At 34.3% G+C, this 23,172-nt stretch overlaps 2 protein-coding genes across 2 annotated transcripts; one reads left to right on the top strand and one right to left on the bottom strand.

Annotated features, from left to right (window-relative positions):
• Positions 1-1,282: 1,282 nt before the first annotated feature.
• mnd (minidiscs) lies at positions 1,283-10,381 on the bottom strand. The gene is made up of 5 exons (XM_066395234.1): positions 9,847-10,381; positions 4,505-4,757; positions 4,214-4,450; positions 3,827-4,151; positions 1,283-2,490 (listed from the first exon to the last, which is right to left on the bottom strand). The coding sequence occupies exons 1-5, from the start codon at positions 10,091-10,093 to the stop codon at positions 2,092-2,094; spliced, it is 1,461 nt and encodes a 486-aa protein (XP_066251331.1). The 5' UTR covers positions 10,094-10,381; the 3' UTR covers positions 1,283-2,091.
• Positions 10,382-16,834: 6,453 nt separating this feature from the next.
• Positions 16,835-21,413, top strand: LOC136412259 (uncharacterized). Its single transcript, XM_066395274.1, has 4 exons — positions 16,835-16,925; positions 18,332-18,458; positions 19,286-19,559; positions 19,616-21,413. Exons 1-4 carry the CDS (start codon positions 16,911-16,913, stop codon positions 21,147-21,149), a joined length of 1,950 nt encoding a protein of 649 aa, XP_066251371.1. The 5' UTR covers positions 16,835-16,910; the 3' UTR covers positions 21,150-21,413.
• The last annotated feature ends 1,759 nt before the right edge of the window (positions 21,414-23,172 follow it).

Here is a 23,172-nt window from a genome sequence, read left to right as displayed (position 1 = left end):
CTGGTTGGCAGTGTTTTTTTGGGGTAAGGGACCGGTGATTAAAAATTTCGCCCAGAGAACCAGATTTACTAAGGCCAGGCCTAAGTGGGCATCGACAGACGACATATTGCCCAATATAAATTGCATCCTGTATGAACACCATCGGCGAAATTATTACATTGGTGAATGCGCGAAACCCTACCTACTTTTCAATACATTCAAGATGCACCCTGAATCTGTAAAACTACAGCAACCATTGTTGTTGGATTATACAATGGGGGTACCATCTCTCATTATGTAACTAGTTACGAATGAAATGAAACCCGTTCGAACGGTTTTGAATTAAAAAAATATTATTTTATTTGTCAAAATTTTAAAAATTACGTATTTTCATTGAAATCTATTTCTACTGGGTAAATAGTGACCGTTTTTCAAGTAAGTAGTGATGCGTACGTCTCATATAAATAGACAACTGGAGCTTAAGTTGACAATTTTACGTGCAGAACTGGCGATTTAAGCCATGCTTATACTTAAGCTCGGCTTGGGAACCTATGGAGAATACGGGGGTAAGCAATATTTCTAAGCAGATACTTGCCCATTTACCTACAATGGTTGCAGATACTAAATATTATTACAAATGTCGACTAACCAGTCAGTTTTGTACAGTTATTTTCCAGTTTATTTTCCATTGAAATCAGTTAGGAGTTAAAATAAATAACGTGTAAAATTGTATTATACAAACCTTATCATTATTCACTTTAGTAAACAAAGCCACTCAACCGCATATAGCAACAATGCCTCATTTAATCTTATTACAGTCAAATCAAAGAATTAAAGCAACACTTTCAGATGTCACATGACTACAATTATGCAATTTGTACGAAGGATTTTTGTACTAGAAATATCTGCAAATTCAGAGAGTTTGAAGCTGCTCACTCGGTAGATAAGTTAATTGTTAACAAAAACTTAAGAAAAATACTTAAAGTTACCTTATACAATAGGTATACTTAGAACTAATAATATAATTAAATAATGGAAAAATATTATTCGAGATAATAATATCTCCACTGGAGAAGATACTATTGGAGTATTTTAATAAAGAGGTAAATCCATCCAGACCGTTAGAAACAGTGAGAAATGTGCGCAATGCACCGGTCGGGACTCCACGAGCACATATTTCAGACTGTTTTTAATGATCCGGAATTGATTTTCTTTGAAGTTGGATCAGAACTTATATGGGCCTTTTGGAAGCAAAAGCCCTGCAGGATTGACCCAAGCAACAGAAATATTACAAAATATCTCTAATTACAACTATACTTTAAGTCACTTTGAGAAATTTAATAAATAGTTCAATATAAGCGTCATTTTGTCGTCCTCCCCAACATCAGATCCCTATGTTGTCAAAGTCAATGAAAGTCCTAATTTTCCCTTTCTTTACCACTATACAGGGTGTAACATATCATTATGGAGATATGTTAAGAAGCGATAGTTCTCTGCAAAATAATTTTAAAAATGTTGAGAGACCCATGGTCAAAAACGCACCATTTTTAATATACAGAGTGGCAAAGTTTCACATTTTTTTAATATTTTGTTTTTTTCTCACGTATGCCTAGAGTTAAATTTTTGAAAATGTAAAATATCAAAAATCAAAAAATTATTAAAATGGCCGAACTTCAGCCATGGCGTCCTAGATTACAAACCGGAATATGTAGGATGGATTTTCTTAATTTGCATCGATAGATATTTTTGCAAATTCTACGAAAGCAATAAAAAATGCGAAAATACTGAAAGAGACCAAAAAAGCTAAAGAATCGAAGAAGGAATTCAAATTTGGTGTCAGAATTCATACAAGGAGTCTCAAAAAAAAGACAGCCTGAATAATATAGCTACTGACGATTTTGACATTTTGTTGCAGAGAGTCTTAAAGAAAATATAAGTGTACGAAATTTTAAAAAAATGCGAAATATGAGAAAAAATGTGAAACTTTACCACTCTGTATATCGAAAATGGTGCGTTCTTGACCACAGGTCTATTAACATTTTTTTATTATTATACTATCACTCCCTGAAATATCTCCATGATGATATGTTATACCCCGTATAATTATTCCATTTAATCACAGTTTTCACGAACTTCTTCAGGTATGCACATGAACAACTTGGCACAACCATCATTGAAGTCGTCAAACAACCTCTGCAACCATTTGGGTTTGTTTTGCCACCATATGGTCACCATGTACACAGGAATTCCCAGGAATACTATGGCTACACCAACTCCAACTTCTACCGGACTTTCGTGACAAGGGAATATGACCAGAAAGGCGCAGATGATCAGGAAAGTTATCGGTAGCATGTAGTTGACTTTAATGGGCCTCTTGGCGTTTGGCATCTTGTAGCGCATGTAGAGGAGACCTAAGACACTTATGGTGATAAAGAGGGCTTCTACGAATTGAACGTAGGTGATGAGGGCGTAGACATCACCAGCCATTAGGAGGGCCAGGGTGATGATACCCTAGAAGAGAGAAAATTAAGGTAGAAAAATAGACATATTAAGTTAGAGGTTGAATTTGGTGCTATTTTTGATAAAAGTTTATAGCAGAATAAGTATGATTTGTTAACTTAGCCCGTTATGGGTGGTGTAATGTTGGCCTGGCGGCATGGACTTGGTCAACGGGTGTCGTTGCGTCATGACTTACATGAAATATTCATCAGAAGACCTAAATATAGTGTTTTGAAGGGGTACCCAGCAAGATTTCAGAGTTAGTCGTAGGTAAGGCTGGCACAATAAGAGAGCCTTCTTAAACACAAATTCCAGCGCGTGGAGTGAAATATTTTTTACGACTAACTTTAGCTGATAGGTACTTTCATTTCTTTTTTATAAATGTTTTATAGATGATTTTACGAAACAGTGACACAATAGTTAGTGTTTTACGCTCGCCAGTCAATGTTTAGTCATTACTAGTTCCAAGTAAACACAAAATGTTATCTTGCTTTGCACCCGCTTTATTTTACTAGGATTATAGTGGATCAGTCTACGGCTTCAAAGCATGAAGAATCCTGTATATCGGAGCCCAAATGGGACATAAACATGTTTTTAAAACCATTTGCGTTAGCTTTAGAGTACAATTTTTGATGTTTTTTCATTTCTATTGTCTAATTTCCTCCATAAAACGCTCTTAAAGTGTCTTTTTTCAAAAATATAAGGTGTCCCACTGAGAATCGCCATTAGATTTTTTGGGAAAACTTTGAATAGCAAAGTTACGAAACTTTAGTAGTTTCATAAGAGCCTTGGAGTGACCTCATCTAAAATATTTTCAATGGCGTCACACTTCCGGTTGTACCGGAAGTTGATACTTGTTTGCTTATTTTAAATGGAACACCTTATATATTATTGCATTTTTTGATTCTACATTCAATTTTAATATAAATTTATTCATACATTAGCTTTCTTAGAATTAATAGTCTTTAAGATACATGCAATTGAATGTTGAAAGTGACAGATGCAGATGTGTGCAGAATTGCAAATTGTTAACGAACGGAAAGATATTTTGTAATTATTTTTTACCATAATACTGTAGATGGTCCATATCTTAGTTTGCTCCCAAGCTTTGCCTAATATTTGCTATGGGGTGTCTACAAAAATGAAGTCAACTTGGTTGTCAAAAAATGGTCAAAACTTAAAAATTTTAAATAAAACCTTGATGATTTAAAATGTTCGTATTTAGTAAAGCCTATAGTAAAGTTGCATCATTTTTGAGTAATTTCGTTTTGTCAGTTGATGGAGGGAAAGGACGTCTCTAATTATTCTCGAAAACGTCACCTCACTTGATGCATTAAAAACGACTTACCATAAAGACCAGAGAAGGTACTGGAGTCAAGCGTTTAACATCAATCAAAGAAATGGCCCGTGGCAGATGCCCATTGCGAGCTCCCACGAAGAACAACCGCGAAGAAGCGAAAATGGCTCCATTCAAAGACCCAAAAGTTGCGCATGCAACAAACACTGGCATCAAAAACGATGCAAATCCTAACATTTTATCACCAAATGTTATAGCAACAGCATCAGATGCTAAGATATCATTTCTGGTGAGAACTGCGAAGTATGCTATGTTGGTCACCACGTAAATGACCGTGACTACCGGCATTGATATGCAAATTGCTCTAGGTAGGTTCCTGAAAAAGGACAGAAATCCCAAAGAAGAGCTCGACATAACATTGTAGTGTAATATACCTACTTATAGGGGTTCTTCAATTCCTCTGTGACATAGTTCAAGTAATTCCAGCCTGAATAGGAGAAAAGCCCGCTGTAAAATGATAGAGCTATATGTGATGGGTCCCAATTGGTGTTTTCCATAGGGGTCTGGAAATTATCAGAATGGCCGGTGAAAATATGCACAATGCCGGCTATCACTATGATTATCAGGGCGAATATTTTCGTTGCTGTGAACGTGTCCGTTACCCTGGTTACGCACCTATGCAATTAAAAATATCATGATATCATATTTGCAGGTTCATAACAAGCTTACTTGACGTTATAACAATTTATTAACGTTAATCCACATATCGTCGCCGCAGCTAGCAACCTTACAGCCTCGACAGGAGCCTTGCAGTCCCCCCAAAAGGGTTGTATGATGTACTGGGCGAAGGTCATGGCAGTGATGGCATTCCCAGTTGGAACCAAAATGAGCAGGGCCACCCAAAGATACAGAAAGGCTGGTAGCGGACCAAAGGCCTCCATAATATAGGCGTAATCCCCTCCTGATTTGGGTATCATTGTGCCTGGAAGTGTTTGGTTATAATTAGCTAGCAGACCAAGAAATTTTAATTCAACTAAGGTCAACTAAACAGTGCCATTGAATGCCTCTTTCGGGTTGTGATATCTCCATCATTTTATGCTGCAAAATATTGGTAAAATCCGATTTTTACTAATATTATAATAAATGTCCCCCATCAGCAGCGCTCCAAACTTGCTATGAATCACTGATGTTAAACTGTATTAAAATAGAGGCCAGTTAAGTACCAGTTAAATGCGTTTTCATTAGCTGCACTTAGCAAGTCCGCTTGTCTAATAGCAGCCTTTAGCCGACTAGAAGGTTTGAGGTGATAATTTGCTACTTTATCGCATATCATTAGCAATTACTAGCCCCAGGGACTGCTTAGTGAATAACCTCATTACTCACTTAAATTTTGTTTTCAAATGAAATTCATACCTACATTTAAAAAGAAATAACTCTCGCTATAGATGGGACTTTTATGACCATTGAGGATAACATTTCTCTTAGTAAATCCTTAGAAATATTTAATTAAAGAACAAAATGATGACCTTTGGAGTCACAGATTCAGACCACTGCACTACATGAGCTCTTGTTGGTATCCAAATTTCCATGTATCGTAAATTTTCGAAACTTCCCTGGAACTGAAAGATGACTGAATTGCATAGGAACAACCCAAAGGCACGGCTATTGGATCCATTTTTCTCCTGAAAGCTGAAGATAGGCGAAGTGAGTGACAGAAGATGGTTGACAGGATCTCGAACTTGAAAGCGGGTTCAATGGGACTCTTTTAAAATGGGGAATTTAGAGACGAAGAGCCTTCAATACTATGGATGAAGGAGGATAGAGAGCTGGTGCCTGATGATAAAAAGTATAAGTTCATCGAAAATGGGATTTTTATGGTGCACAATACTAAGGAAGCTGATGGGGGTACCATGAATGTCTGGCTATGAACCTCGAGGGAAGGGTTCGCTCAAGACCTCCCAGGATGTTAGTTTATCCTTTCTTCCAGAACGAAAACAAGGGCTACTATAGCGCTCACACTTAATAAAATTAAACCTGTTTGGTTTCCGGTAAGATACCTCGTATAAAGTCTATTGGTATGATAGTCAAGTCAATTTTTAAAAAAATCAATAAAAAAAATCATACAATGTTAACAAGTGCCAGTTACAAACTTGCAGGGTGTGTAGATACAGCAAAGACCAACCATTCATAACGATCAGCTCATATAAAAAAACTCATTGTTTTCTAGCTACAGCAGTTATCTACGTACACATTAGATAAAAATTATATTTGCCAGAAAATAGGGGCGCACTGGGTAGATTACGAAATCATCCAAATGCATAGATATTGATTGAACTGGTTGATTTATTATCAGCTTAAAGGCTGACCTTCAAACGAGATTAATGGACTAGCTTCCCGGCCGCTTTCCTGTTCTGGCTATGATCTCCGAATATAGTGCAGGACGTTAAAAATCGTATAGGAAATTTTTTGAACTGCAAAAATGAAAATTAGTGGTGCAGTCCTAAACAATTTTTGAAGGCCAGTGAGCCTCTGTAAAATGTGATTTGTCGCTCGCTTAAAACTTCCTCTAAGACGTCCCTGATTTTTTTAGTAATTTAGTATTAAGGCTAAATTTATATTGAGGAACCTTAAGTGACAAGTCAGTGGGTCTTTAGAACCGCCAGTGAACATTAGATTTGGCAATACCTACTTATTTATGTATTAAAAAAAATACTAAGTGCTTAAGCAATGTATGGAGAATTAGGGAGCGGCAGTATCGCAAAAGCGTAAATATTTTAGGGAGGGTTTTGTTATTCCCTTTATGCAATGCCGGCCCTATGGATAGCGTCGTGGATAGATTTCTTGGTCGGTGATTTTTCTTGGGGGAAGATAATTAATAATTTCGCTCAGGGCGCCAGACTTGCTAAAGCCGACTCTGCCTGTATGTATAGCAATCAAATATTATTTTATATCCAGGCAAGTTTACATACATACATATATGAATTGTTGCAGCAACTTCCGGCTTTATCAGTTTGGTTTCTATCGTATTTCGAGGTATACTGAAACTGTAAAAAAATTGTAATCTTTTCCACTATAATCTGAGAAAGCAAAACCAAGAACACTTAAATAAATACATTTTCTCAGAAACTTAATTTCATATAAATTGAATAATAGCCACGCATTGAGTGTCGCTGACAGTATGAGTATGCCGGCAGCTATGATTCTTGAAATGATAAGTCATGATCAACTCAAACCTTTGATAGTTAAACGTGCTAGTTTAAGCTGGATTCCACTGTCTTCTGAGGAAGTAAATATTTATTGAATAAAATATTTACAGGGTGTCTCAGAATATGTGGACAATTTTTCGGATTCATAGGAAATGCATCAAAGTAATGTGGCAAGTTTTATAAAACGTTTTTTCAGACTCTCTCCACGGAAATGCAAGCTCCTAAAGGACGCCTCTGGAAATCAGTTTTTCTTAAATAAGTTTTAAAGTACTTAGTATAGTTTTTTAGTATGATGGATGTTATATGAGGTTCCTTAAAATTATACCATTTAAACACAATTGACTTGTTTAATTTGCCAGGAACCAGTCAACAGCTTTAACACAAAAGTTAATTTTTCTACGCCCTGCATCAATAAAGGCATCAAAATAACTTTTTTAGATAGCCTCTACCTTAGGCTAAAAAAAGGTATTCTTGCTCGTTATCGCAAAAATAAACAGTTTTCGAGAAAACACAATTTTTACTGCATATAGTTTTCATTAAATAATTTTGTATGTTGATTCAATATGGACTCCTAATTTTATGCATTCCCTGGATCTAAGAATTGGAGATTGTTAGGCTCTCCACAATGCTCTAAATTTGTTTCTCATGTCCTCACAATTGTAAAGCACCCCAGGTTACGCATATGTATTATTGTATTATATATGTATTGACCTCTTACATTGTCACTTATATTATTTTCTCATGGAAACCTAAGGACAATATTAGAACTTAATTAGAATGTATGTTTACGTAGAAACACAAATTCCTTTGTCTGATATAACTAACCCATCAAATTGTAATTAAGCTGAGACTCAAAGTCTCAGTACTGTTTAGGGTTCAAACTACCCTTATTAATGTACTTTGGTAAAGTCCATGTAGATATCATATATATAAATAGGGTACGTCTACACAGTCAGTAAGTCAGTCAGGCAGTCAAGCTCAAGTCCAGCAGAAACCTTCACGACTCATCTTCACAGACACTTACATAAAAGGGTTTTTACGCCTCGCTTCTGCCCTTGTATCATCGAGAAGTTAATAAAGTGTTATATTTTTGACTCGCGTATAGGTTTTCCAACCCGGCACATTACACAATGAAGAGCAATTCTTTCCAATAAGATTTCCCTATTGTCTAATAAAAATTATTGCAAAATTTAAGACACTGCAAATTATTAACTGACTAGCACATAAACCAAACTTATTCGGTAAAAATTGTTTTTTCTCGAAAACTGTTCATTTTTACGAGAATGAGCAAGAATACCTTTTTTTTAGTCTAACATAGAGGCTGTCTAAAAAAGTTGTTTTAGTACCTTTATTGATACAGGGTACAGAAAAATTATTATTTTTGTGTTAACGCTCGGTCTCTAGCAAACGGTCCCTAGCAAACTAAACACCTCAAATGTGTTTAAATGGTTTAATTTTAAGGAACTTTATCTAACATCGATCATACTGAAAAGTTATTTAATTACCTCAAGTGCTTTAAAACTTATTCAAGAAAAATTAATTTCCAGAGGCGTCCTTCAAGAGTTTGCACCTTCCTAGGGAGGGCTTGTAGAAAAAACTTTTAGAGGAATTTGTCATATTATTTTGATGCATTCTCTATGAATACGAAAAATTGTTCACATATTCTAGGACACCCTGTACATTGAAGAAAGGTTAAGCCGCAAACATAGGGCGTAACTCCGCTTTTTGCATTTAATACTAAACTACTTCAGGTGCTTTCCAAAAATGTATCTTGTCTCCGGCTTTTTTTCTTCATTAAGGAAAAAGGGAAGGAACATAATTAATTTGACAATTAATGATACTGAACTTATTAATGAAAAAAAAAACCTTGACAAGGGATTAAACTAAGGACCGATTATTTAGGCACGTTTTGCAATATCTCAGGGTGGTGCCATAATTCTTTGCGGAGCAGTACTGGCCTTATGGGTTACGGCCTAGCAAGGCAGCGGACTTTCCTGATCGGTGGTTTTTTTTAGGGGGTAGAGGGGCGGCTATTAAAAATTTCACCCAAGGCACCAGACTTGCTAAGATCGGCCCTGTCGCGGAGTGTATGTTCTGCTTTTCGTTGTTTTTTTCTCTCTTTCAGTATCATTTAGAAAAAAAAACCTAAATAGGAACATCATATATTAATACGTAAATAAATAGCAAAAAAAAGATGCTTTATCATAGGTCACTTATCATTCATGCGTTATTCATGCAGTAGTAGGAAGCCTAATTTATGACCGAATTTTAAGGATGACGCAGGAAATGACGCAACTGATAAATCGAGCCATATGGTAGCATGAAAATATGAACATTGCTAAACAGTAACTTAGCATACTGAGCTTAAGTTTGTAATTAGGCCTAGGCCACTAAGAACGTAATTTTTAATGATTCAATTAACACTCGATATATGGTGAATTTATAAGCACCTGAAAGTAACCAAAACCAATTTATAGGTAGGTATACCTAGTTACATGCGATCAGTCTGATGCAAGATTATACGAGAATTGGCACAACTTCGGACAGCATGTCCTAAAGGATTTTGTAATATGTAAGAAATTTCTGTTGTTTAGGGTGATACCTAACGACCGTCCGTTTGACTGTAGTGCTTACCTGGTTGGTTCCCTAGTGGAAGCAAGCAGAACAATGCACCCATAATTAAGGGACATTCGCTAGTTGCAAATGTTCCTCAGAATATTAGATTCGATTTTGCGCGAATATGGTGACCTTTAAACTAATTTATATTCAGGACTCAGGTATATAGCTGCTTTTTAACATTAATACATAACATGCTTTTAAGACATTAATAAGTTAGCGACCATTATAATAAACATACATACTTACCCAATTCGGCGTAACAGAGTGCCCCTAACATAGACAATATCCCCGAGAGTATCCAGACTATTATGGCCATACCCATGGAACCCGAATACATTAACACCCCCTTCGGAGATACGAAGATACCGGAACCCACTATGACACCCACTATAATAGAAACTCCGTCAATTAATGTCAACTCTTTTTTCATCTTAAAACCGCCCTCCGAGGAGTTTTCACCCGAATCGTCCGACTTTTCTTTAGTTTTCGACATTTTGTGAAAATTCGTCTACCGGTTAGTTATCTTTCACTATGCACAGGTAAGTGCTACGTTATCGTACGAGTTTGTTCTGAACCATGCTGGGTTACCACGTGTTCGACAATGCCGTGTTATCGTTTGCTAAACTTTTACACACCATTGTAGCCGTTACCGGTCCCCCTCTTTTCAAATCGGTCAAAGCTTTTATTTATCCACTCCGTTTTGATGATAGGCGGTTTGAGCCTCGGGAAGGACTTGTTACTTGTTTTACTACCTACCTCTAGTCTCCTCTTTAGTGCGAATTAGTGCCCCTCTCTTTAAAACCATATTAGAGTATTAGTGACACAATAGAACACTTCGGGTTCTCTAGGTCAAGTGTCTATTCAACAAAGCCCCGGATGTTTGCTTTGATGGACTGGAGTTAATATTTTTAATAAAATATAAAGGACCTTTTCGGGAGGTGGTGTTAGGACGGTTCTTCCGCAAAAAGTCAAATTACCATTCTTTCGTGCATTTACATTAAGAATCACATACATACATATGTATTTTTAAATCAATGAGTTTTAAACTCGCATCCCTACTAAACTTACGGGCTCTTGTAAAAGGCTTAGAACCGATAAGGTTCCCTCCTAACCTGAACCTATAAGGTTCTGTGCCCAAAATTCAAATCGTTCAACAGTGGTTGCGTAGCTGGCCGTGGAAATTTCCAATGTTATACCCTGTATAGTGTGACAAAAAAGTAACATATAGGGAGTCCATTAACAACCCCTCGGGCTCTCATTTTTTAAAATGTTTATTTGTGATTTCATAGGAAAATACATTATGGGGATGTGTACAGTGGCAAGCAAAAGTCTAGGTATACAATGAATTTTTTTCATTCAAGTTAATATATATATACGCATATATATACGCATAAATAACTATTATGCGTATATTAATTGAATCCAGAAATGATATATTTGAAAAGTTTAGTGTTATGATTGTTTAATGTGGATAATTAATTTAAAAAAAAACGTATTTCTTAAATTATTACAAATTATTTTAAAAAATAACACATTTTAAAACGCAAAAATCTAGGCACAGTTTAGGAAATAAAAGAAAAAACAAGAAAAATCGATGGAATAGAATAACAACCTGTAAGGGTGTTCCAAAAAAGCGTCATCAAGTATGTTAAAACTTGAGTAATCGACAAATCCGTCGATGTCCGTTTAGTTTTTGTGTATAATTAATTTGTGTATGTTTAGGTTTAGTTTAGACCTTTAATCAATCACCCTTTAAGTGGACGCAGTTAGCGTCAATTTCTTAAATTCATGACTGTTTATGTTTAAGTTTAGTCTAGACCATAATCTGACACCTTTTTTTACATTTAGGTAGCACGGCAAAATGTCCAATTATGTTTTGTTTATGCTTATTGATAGTTTAAGTTTAGATAGTCAATCAGATATCTTAGGAATTCAGTAACATCTTAGACTAATACACGTTCAGATACGCGTTTAAATTAGAATATAGACGCGATTACATTTAAATAGTTTTTCAGAATTATTATATCATTAAATCAATAAATCATCAATAAAATAATAAAAGTTGTTGATCAATTTTATACGAAACAATATCTCTGATATTACAAACTCAAGGTGGTCCGAATGTGTTACCCAGTCTGTAAAGTACCCAAAGTTACGCCTATGTGTTCTTCTCTTACATTACTTGTATTACTTTCTTATGGAAACATAAGGGCAATGTTACAACATAATTAATGTATATTTATTTAGAAACACAATTTCTTTGTCTGATATAGCTAAATCATCAAAATTGTAATTAACTGAAACCAAAGGTCTCAGTACTGTTTAAAGTTCGAACTACCCTTATCAATGTACTTTAACGAAATCCATATATGTATCATATATGTTTATGTATGTACAGGGGAAGTCTACACAGAAAGGCAGAACCAGTAAAAACGTTCTCAACATGTCTTCTCAAACACTTACTACATTTACACCAAAGGGTCTTTGCTCCTCACTTCCGCACTTGTATTATCGAGAAGATAATAAAATGTTATATTTTTGACTTGCGTATAGTTATTCCGACCCGACACACTGACAAGTCCAACATCATCTTAATTACCACTTTGTGGAAATCTCATATTTTGACCATAAGGAAGATTAAATTGGTACTCAAGCCGTACTACACAAACTTAGCTCCTCAACCTCAATTCACATTTAATCTTTCCATTTGAACCTCACAAAGTGTAATTTTTTTAATATCTTTCACCCTTTTTAAGATCCCCAGGAAATTTATTTGGAATACCCTGTATAAAGCAACCTCGTATAAATTTGTGCTAAGCCTGTAGTTAGCTCTATCTCTTTGGCAGTACTTTTGTATTTAAACAGTTGTTGTCCCTCTATTTACAGGAGTCGCATTATTGATCTTAGTGTATCACTGTGATAAATCGAGGAACAGATAGGCAATTTATTTGAACATTTTTCTTTTTAATTTACTGGGATTACACAGGGTCGGCTTTAGAAAGTTTGACGTCCTAGACAAAATTTTTAATCCCCGCCCCCCTGTAGTGTGCCGAGTTAGAAAAGCTATACGCGAGTCAAAAATATAACACTATTAATTTCTCGATAATACAAGAGCGGTAGCGAGGAGCAAAGATCCTTTGGTGTAAGTGTAAGTGTCTGAGAAAACGTGTTAAGAACGTTTTTACTGGTTCTGCTCTCTGTGTGTAGACTCCTTTATTTATATATGATACATATATAGGGACATCGTTAAAGTACATTGATAAGGGTAGTTTGAATTTTAATCAGTGTAATGGAACTCGCGAAACAAAACTCGGGAACACTTTAGTAGATTTTTTTATTCCGCTCGTTATGATACACACAACCCTTAATCGTTTACAAAACTAAAGATCTCGGGATTAAACTGACATTTCAATAGAGAGAGCCAAGAGTTAATGAGGGAAGTGACAAAATTCCGGAAGCGTCGAGATATTTTATTATAATGGTCTTTTACAAGCTTCGAGGTATCTTAAGTACCAAATCTGGGGGTCAGTACCCATAGGCGTACTCCAGTTTTAAGCAATTAACAAGACAATCCACAAATGGTAACTTTCTAAATCCTTAACCCGTAACGTCAAGATAATGGTAAGAAAAGATGATTTACGGGGGTGTTGCAGCTATAGTGAGATTTTAGCAAAATGTGGATATTTTAGACTTTTGTCTTGACGAGGAAAAGGAGTGAAAGCTTTTTATGAAGGGTAACCCCTATTAGAAGATAATGGGTTCCCAACATATGGCCATTCCGGACATATCACTAAAGTAGTGAAAATTCATAGACGTGGCCTAAGGGTACATTACATCAGTACCGAGACCTTTGGTCTTAGTTAATTACATTTTGATGATTTAGCTACATCATACAAAAAAATTGTGTTTCTAAATAAATACACATTTTACTTATGTTGTAACATTGCCATTAGGTTTCCATGTAATAGGAAAACGCATAGGCGTAATCTGAGATACATTACATCCCTACTCCCAAGAAAAACTGCCGACCAGAAAAGCCCGTCGTCCAACCTTTAAATCAACCTGAATTATTGTGTGCACAAGGAAAACTGGATAGTTTTTCTTGAAATTATCACTTGATCTAATGGCTGAAGTTGTATTCTTTGGTAAAAAAACAACTTTTCCATTTTCGTGTCGTAAATCTGGAGGATGATCTGGTGCATGATCAATTAATAGAAAAGCCTTAAAAGGTAACAGTACATTAACATTACTAGGTGGGAGTCATTTCCAGCATCTGCTATAAAATTAAAAAATTATCATATTAAATAAAGTTAAGCTTTCGTTTAAGCTTGGTTGATCAACACTGATGTTAATAATTGCATTTGCAGGAAGCAGTTGCTTATTACCGCGAATATTGCCTCGATTTAAGCGAAATTTTGCAGTAGACTGAAAAGTAAGAAAATTCAATGCAGATTTCAGAAATTTGTCTAAAAGAATCAAAACATTAACAGAAAAAAAAATGTGATAAATGAAAGCTCAAGACCCATCAATCCGCATTACCCCCTGAAAATGAAATCAAAGTTCGAAATTTTCCGTTTGTAGGAATCCCTCGACATATGATATGTACAAATTTTCGGCAAGTTCCGATAAAAAATAAACAAGTAATTTAAAAAATACGAAAAAAAATTTTTTTTTAACATCCTGTAGATCGAAGACGAAACATTTTTGAACATGTCTTTATATGAAGTTTTCGTCTTAAATTTGGCTCAGGATTCACCCATTAAAATTTTTACCATCTAATCAGAAACACCCTGTATATTAGTCCAATATGTTGGATACTCATCCAAAACACCACCTGTTATGAATTTTTCGAATTTAACCGGTAACCAAAATGCATAAATCGCTCAACTTAAGGGATGTTCTGGTTTGACCATGAGAACCAATATGTGAAATATTCACGCGTACTCTTAACACACCATGACTCTATCGCGACTCATCAGGTGTTATCAATAATTTGGCCCTTCGTAGAGTAGATGTATTAAGATGTTAATTGCTATAATCTTTTAAGGTCTGTTTCTTTTCATTTAAACGAAAATCCCAAATTCATGGGAACGTATCTAATCTGTGTTCTAATTGGTCAATCAGAACAAAATGGACAGATACCAAACTCTGCTCATTTTTACCAGGTTTCTCTTTTTTGACTAGATAATTAGAATTAGAGTAGAACTTGAGATGTAAAGTTAGATATATAAATTGCTTCAAACTCTGACAACACTCTTAACTTCATAATTGATCGATCAAGTACAAATAAGTTTCATCATTTCTGCTAATTATAGACTTTGTTGATATTAACAATAGTGCTTTTTCTCGACCATCATCCTGATTTCCATGGCGGTATTCACATATAAAATAGTCGCTGGTGTCAGAACGTTTTCCCGAAAACACCAACAAATGCAAGATTTTTTACTTTGATTAGAAAGTTTTTATTTGACTTTTAAAGTGCGTAGTCTAATATACTGTATGTGCGTATATGTATACAGCCTAATATACATGTTTAACGATTTTTGAAAATTCGTTAATTTATAAACCATTTAAAAGTGAAATCGTGTAAAACATGTGTCGTATAAATCAGGGATTGAGTTTACACTTGATATAAGGCACTGATATTAAAATTAAATCATCATTTTTTACTTTGTGCATGTACTTTCATATCTTATCAAAATTTAATGTTAGTGTATGTGTATCTAGGAAGAAATTTCTACATCACTGTTCCTTGAACTTCAGCGGAACAGTTATATACAATGTGAAAGTTTTGGATTAAACAGTCCATATAACTAAGATGCCGAACATATGCGGCTAAAATGCTCGGATATGTTGATTTTTATTTTCTTTTGCAGTTTTTTCATGGTAAATTCAAGTATACAGGGAAGTCTAAAAATCAGGTATGATCACCAACTTTGTTTTTTCAAATGGAAACACCTATTTTTTATTTCATTTTTGAATTCAACGGAAAATTCTAAGTGTATTTCATATATGTATGTATCATGTCCTAGACCTAAACACAATAGGTTTCGAAAAATTTACGATTCAACATATCAAAAACTAAAACTTTTGATTTCTTTTAAAATGTCTTTGGTCCTGAAAAGGACCTATTTAATACAAAATAAAACAACAAGCAATAATTAAATTAAATGTTCAAATTGGTTCCCACCTATTTCTTGACAGTAAGCAAAACGATGAATAAACTCCTGTTTGACATTTTGAAGCATTGCTGGAGTAATTGCTTTTATTTCATTACGGATTCTTTCTTTTAAGGCTTCCATAGTTGTTGGTTGGTTAAAGTATACCTTACTCTTAAGATAATCCCATAGAAAGTAATCTAAAGGCGTGAGGTCAGGTGATCGTGCCGGTCATTCAATTACTCCTCGTCTCCCAATCCAGCGTTCAGGAAAAATGTCATTTAGATAAACCCTAACATCAACGAGGTAACGAGGGGGTGCTATTTTCTATTAAATCGGTCCTTTTCAGGGCCAAAGAAATGAAAAGTTTTAGTTTTTGAAATGTTCAATCGTAAATTTTCCGAGTCCTGTTGCATTTAGGTATAGGACATGGTACATGAAATACACTTAGAATTTTGCGTAGAATTCAAAAATAAAATAAAAAATAGGTGTATCCATTTGAAAAAACAAAGTTGGTGGTCATACCTGATTTTTGGACTTCCCTGTATACTTGATTTTACCTTCAAAAAAACGGCAAAACAAAATAAAAATCGATGTGTCCGAAGATTTTGGCCGCAGATGTTTGGCATCTTAGTTATATGGACTGTTTCATCCAAAACTTCCACACTATATACCAACGTCAAGAACAGCTCAATTTGTCTACTGCGGTTTTTAAACAATATATATATATATATATATATATGTTTGTAATACATTTTTATCTAATGCATTTTCATTGTTGCATTTCCACAAAAAAAGCTCAGTAATTCTTTTCTTGTAATACATCTTAGGTATTCTATCACTCATAATGCTGTGTCGCGTCTATCTCAGAACTAAATCGAAGATATCGAAAATTTTGATATAGTGATATCTAGCGATAAATTAGTATATAATTAATAATATTTTCACATGAATCTGATAATATTGCTCAATCAAGAGCAGTGTCAACACTAATATTACTTTTCCCCTTCTATTTTAACTGTATCGCCCTATCGTTAAAGGTTTTTGATGTTTTGAATCATATACATTTGAAATGTGTGATTAGAACGTACTGGTTATCGATAATATTACTTCATGCAGCTATAATTAACGCACATTAGGGAAAATATCAGGATGACTTATAGGCAGGTGAGTTAAGGAAATTTATATTTATGCCCATAGTTAATAATACATAATTGAACCACATGTCTAAAAGTATATTTATAGTTCCCGAACAAAACTGATGTTCTTCAGTCAGAATCTGTGATTTAGTTACGTGTAATTAATTACGGGATCCCCTTTATATGACGATCACTGTACGCATTTGAGGATTAGTTTAAGTTAGACAAAGTTCTGGTGGATCTTTGGGTCTCAATTTGAATTTCTTAATGAGCATTTCTGGGTTCCTCATTAAAAAGCGTTAGTCTTTCTCTCACTTAAATGAACCTTTTACTGCCTTTTCTAAAGTCATCCGGACTGGTTAAACTACCAATACTTACTAAGGTCGTACAACAAGATTTTAGGAAAGTGGGAATTATTATAAGTTATATATTTTTATTTCTCTTTATTAAAAAAAACATATTAATTGTTATTTATCTGAACCTTGACAAATTTCCTTCAAAAATATTACTGGTGATGACATGTTTTTAGTAATATAATTGATTAATGGGATTGAATATAAATGATTATAAAAAAAATTATATTAACAGGTTTATTTTAAGTCTATTACATTATATTGTACTTTAATGACAAAAATGTGGAATATGATTGAAACAAATTGATTCGTAATCAATAATACAGGTAAGTGCGTGACTTTTATTTTCTTAGCATGAATTATAGGATATAATTATATCCTATAATCCTATATACTATGTATAGGAATATAAGGATCTCAAAGGAGCAATGCATTTGTTGTTTTTTTTTAATGGGCCATCAGGTTAGTTCAGGTCGGTCCAGGTTAGCATAGCGCTGTAGCCTACATCATATTAGGCCGAGGGCAATAAAGCCAAGGGTGTCGGGGGAGAGTGCCTGGGGTAAATTCCTTGTCGACAAGAGATCAGATCGGGTGCCTTGTGAAAATTTCACTTCATGAGAAAAAAAAAGGTTAGCGGTTCAGTAACTCTAAAATGATAAGGCCAATCATGGAATCAAAATATAAGCAACTCAACTTGTTCGAAAAAATGCCTTACAGTAATGTCGCATGCGAGGAAAGGGGGCTTTACCGGTGGAAAAAAAAAGTTAGCGGTGCAAAAAGTGAATTAGCGAGTTGAATAAAATCTACTTTAAACCAAAAAAATATATATATGAAAATTTCTAATATATACTTTATTTTTCAGAAATGAAGTAATGGGACAAATTAGTTTTTAACAAGACAGGATTGAGTCCCATAAAATGAAATTTTAAAGTCAGAGTGTTTTACCTTTTATAAGAATCATTTCACTTATTCAAAAACGTACTGAAGTAGAAAATTGAACAATTAAGAAAAAAGTTATAACTGGTTCTGAATTGTGAGTCAAAGTCAACGTATCATATATTTTTATTTGAACATTTTTCAGGTGCACCAGGTCCCACGAAGAATTTTCACTTTGATAATCTTCCTGTTCGTGACTGTGTTTATACTTTTCAGTTATATAAATTTGTATAATATAAAAGTATTCGAAGTTGGTAGTCTGAACTTTCCAGGTGAGTGACACTTTTTCCTTTAGCCGAGCTTGTATTGTATACAGGATGTAACATATCATCATCAATATATTTGAAAGAGCGACACTATACTAGTAGTACTCTGGAAAATAATAAAAACATATTAATAGAACCATGATGAAAAATGCACCATTTTCAATATATAGCGTGGCAAAATTTCACTTTTTTTTTCATATTTTGCGTCTTTCTCACGTATGTCTTCAGTTCAATTTTTGATATTTCGTACAACTATTTTTTTTAAGACCCTCTACAACAAAATGTCAAAATCGTCGGTAGCTATATACAGGGTATTATGTTTTTTTGGGTCATATATTATTTTATGTTTTGCATCTTTTTTTGGAACATCTTGCATGAATTCTGATACTAAATTTAAATTCCTTCTTCGATTCTTTAGCGTTTTGGTCTCTTGCAGCATTTACGTATCTTTCACCGTTTTCGTATAATTTGCAAAAATATCTATTGATGCAAATTAAAAATGTAAAGGAAGAGAGGAAAAACATAATCATCCGGCTTAGTTATCAACTATCTGAAGTAATTTGTAACATTTATTGAAATTTTTTAAAATAAATTAAATTTAAACGGAAAAAAAATCACAAAAATTGTTGAAAATGAGATATTTTGCCACTTTGTATATAGAAGCCGGTGCGTTTTTGATCATGGGTCTATCAGCATTTTTTAGTATTTTCCAAAGTACTATCGCTCTCTCCCCTTAAATAGCTCCATGATGATATGTTACATTCTGTATGTTATTACCATTTTAGCTCGCTGTCTACATCTACTTCAATACTGTTTTAATTAATCAATTTCAGTATATGTGCAACTAACGTCGAGAAATAAATACCTAATTAACACCACTGGATGTAAAATACCAAAATTAGACGCCCTCAACGAAGATGTTTTCCCCTTTGTCCACAAAGAACAATATGTGTCATGTTCAAACAAGGGTCTTCTAACATACATAGAATATTCAACATCCCCACCAAAACTGATGATCAACCAGTCTTTGGCAAAACTTTACAGCTACATGTCAATTACTTGCTGCTATTCGTACATTTACAGAAAAGATGGTGATAAATGGGTTAGGTGAGAATTTCTCTGATATTGCTGGATTACTTAAATTAACAGAAATATATTTTCAGCTACTCATCGTGTGAAAATTTTTTAACAGAAGTCGACATTTTTCACCCATATGTTTACGTAATATGCAGGAACACTATTTTCTTAAACGTATATGAAAATTCACATTTTGTAATAATCAAAAGTTCCTATAAATATATTAATGAAGATAGTGCTAGCAAGACCAAGTGGAGGATATTTGCATTGGGCATTGATAGCATGTCATTGCTTAATTTCCAACGTACCATGCCGAAGTCTTACCAACATTTAGAAGACAATTTTCTAAGCTTCAAAGGCTACAACAAAATTGAGGATAATACATTTCCAAACCTCATGGCAATCTTTACTGGTCGTAGTATGGACACTTTGGAACCTGACTGCCTGAGAAACCAAACATTTGACCGTTGTGACTTTATTTGGAGGTATTTTAAGCAAAGCGGATACATTACTGCTCTCGGTGAAGACGAGCCACAGATTAACACCTTTAATTACCTCAAAGACGGGTTCCTAGAACCCCCCACTGACATCTACCTACGACCTTACCTCCTCGCCGCTTATAATCTGTGGAAAACCTCTAAGTCTCACCGAGCTATCTGCACAGGGCCTGAAAATTCTGCCCAACGCATTTTTAATGCTGGTAAAGATTTTCTGGATATCTTCCCAAATAATCCAATCTTTTCCTTTTATTGGACGAACAGTTTCAGCCATGATAACGTGAATTTGCCCAGTTCCATGGACGATACTTTCTACGAATTCTTAACGGATCCCATAGTTGAGGGTTCTATGGACAATACCATATTAATATTCTTTAGCGATCATGGCTTTCGTTTTGGCGATATCAGGTTCACTTATTCAGGTTGGTTAGAAGAGCGATTACCTTTCATGTATTTCAAATTCCCAAACACTTTCAAGGATAGTTATCCCAGTTTCATAGAAAACTTCAAGATCAACGCAAAAAGTAGACTCACAACACCTTATGATGTACACATGACTTTGCAGCATATTTTGAAGCTCTCTGATGATAGTTATGTAATCAAGCCTAGTTTAGGTTGTCCCAAGTGTAAGTCCCTCTTCAATCTGATAGAGGACAATCGTACCTGTGAAGATGCTGCTATTGAACAACATTATTGTACTTGCGGAGGATACCAAAGAGTACCTGTTGATACTTCGGAAGTTAGGCATGTTGCAAATTATATTGTCTCTGAGATAAATCGGCTAATTATAGATTTTAAAGAAGGTAACAAGTGTGCCAACTATTTCTTGACCTCAATTGTATCAGCTAGTGTCTCCAATTCTGTCAGCAAAGACCAAATTGGAGGCTTTCCTGTGTATCTGGTATTGGTGCAAACTTATCCTTATGCAATGTTTGAAGCCACAGTCAAAGTAAAGAATGGAGAAATGACACTTTTAGGACAGATAAGTCGATTAAACAAGTATAAAGAATTCAGTGAATGCGTGAATAATGATATATTGAGGAAGTATTGCTTTTGCGACACGTTGATCAAAAGAATTTTGAGTAAATTTTGTACTTGGGCCGAATGTCCGATGTGGTGGTAAAAGAGTGACTTGTCCATTCGATCCCATTCCACTGAATTTGAAATAGATCGATGAGAAGATGAAAATAAAGTGAAATATAACTAATCAATCTGTACCAACCATAAGTCACAACAGTATATTAGGTCAGACATACCTTTATTAAACAATAACGATGAGAAACAATTTGTGTCTTCCTTTCTGCAGAAAAAACGTTCTACTTAATAGATCTTTCCATAACTGATCCATGGAAATATCGATGAAAAACTTTTTGTAATTTTGATAAATAAAATGACTGTTTTCGTACTTAAAATTGGTAACTAACGAGTTTCATTTCGTAATTACTCACGTATGGAGTGTTTCAATTTTAGTTTGTGTTCTTCCAGGGAGGTGGTAGAAAATTGCAAAATAAGATGGCTTTATGAATAAACATTATTTGAAAAATGCGTATTAACAAACATACAGGGTGTTTAATATGTTTTTGATTTTTTCGTCGTAGCTCTTCTAATTTTATAGATATGTAGTTCAAATTTATAATTAGACATTTTTCATAGCAGGTACGTCAAATGACCTTACGCCCTTTTTTATTGCCCTAAACTTTTTTGTGTTACGCCACTGATGTCCACTAGTCAGAATTTCAATTTCCCCTTTTAGTATAGAATCTCCTATTTTTCCATATCTGTCACCAGTTTTCTAACGATTTACAAAAATATCAGAATAAACTTCTCATTTTTACAAAGATTATCCAACATTCGGAGCACATCAGTTCTCTGGATATCTTTCTGGATAGGTGGTTATTTAATAGGAATATTAAATTATAACATTTTTAACGTCACTAGAGGCAGAGTTACGAGTGTGAATTTGGATTTAAAAAATTGTAGGATCCTATAAATTTCGTAACGCCTAGTAGATATTACCTTTAATTTAAAACCTTTAGTCTAAAATCACATTCGTGAAACAAAACTATACATTTCCTAATCAGCTCCATAAACAGCTCTTTTCTAATATTGACGAATGAAGTAATAATTATTGTAATCAAAACTTGTAATTAGTAATTCATTTCATGACGACTTACATAAAGAAAATTTAATGAAAGAGAGTACTTTTTAAAAAATTAAAATGGGGAATTTTTGCTTTCTTTCCCAACATGACAAGTAATAGCTTGAAGAATTAGTGCATTAGTGGTAATAATACATTATATACCAAGGTTGTGAAGTACATTATTATGACCCTAACGTTCACTTTACATCTTAAAGCGTGTAGCGTGTCATAAGTACTTTACAACTCTGGGGTAAATACGATTTATTCCACTAATTAATTTAATTAAATCATTTAAAGCTACAATTAACTTAAGTAAATTAAGTATTAATTAAATCCGAAACACAAGAAGGCAACGCGTCTCGAATGTAAACATTAATGGTGACGTTTCACTTGACATTCATTTCCATGGCAACCACTAACAAAATAGCAACGGATGATGACGAAATTTTGGCTGATTAGTTCGTTAGGTAAATAACAAGCCACATGCGAGTCATTATTATCCAGTTATTAAACTGTTTTTGAGAAAAAGGTGAGAAAACGTACTTTACGGTCATTTAACACGCCTAGTAATGATGTCTTTTACGGCTAGTAATAGTATTCTTCTGAAATTTTAGCTAGGCGCAATAAGAAATCTTCACTAGCCGGAGTGGCCGTAGTATCATTTGCATGCTTTGTATATTCTATTTCGTTTAATCCCCATTTAGGATATATATTTATTTTCCGTTTACTATCTGATACACATATTCGACCAACGTTACTTCATGACCTCTCGCGGTCACCACAAAATAAAGAATTTTATATTTACATTTTAATTACCTTTCTTCCAGCGTTCAGGAGCGTCTTTGGTTATATCACTTTATTGAATCAGACAGCATCACGGTAATTAAAGTTTTGTTAGATGTCGCAATAAGAGCATCCTAGAAAAGAATTAACTGGCATTCCTTATTTTTTTATTACTTCATGAATTAAATTTTAAAAATTCGCTTCAAGTTCCTTCTGCCCATTT

This window comes from Euwallacea similis, chromosome 11 (assembly GCF_039881205.1).
Source record: "Euwallacea similis isolate ESF13 chromosome 11, ESF131.1, whole genome shotgun sequence".
NCBI classification, from domain to species: domain Eukaryota; kingdom Metazoa; phylum Arthropoda; class Insecta; order Coleoptera; family Curculionidae; genus Euwallacea; species Euwallacea similis.
Note: the sequence above shows the minus strand (reverse complement) of the source record. Positions and strands in the feature narration are given on the sequence as shown.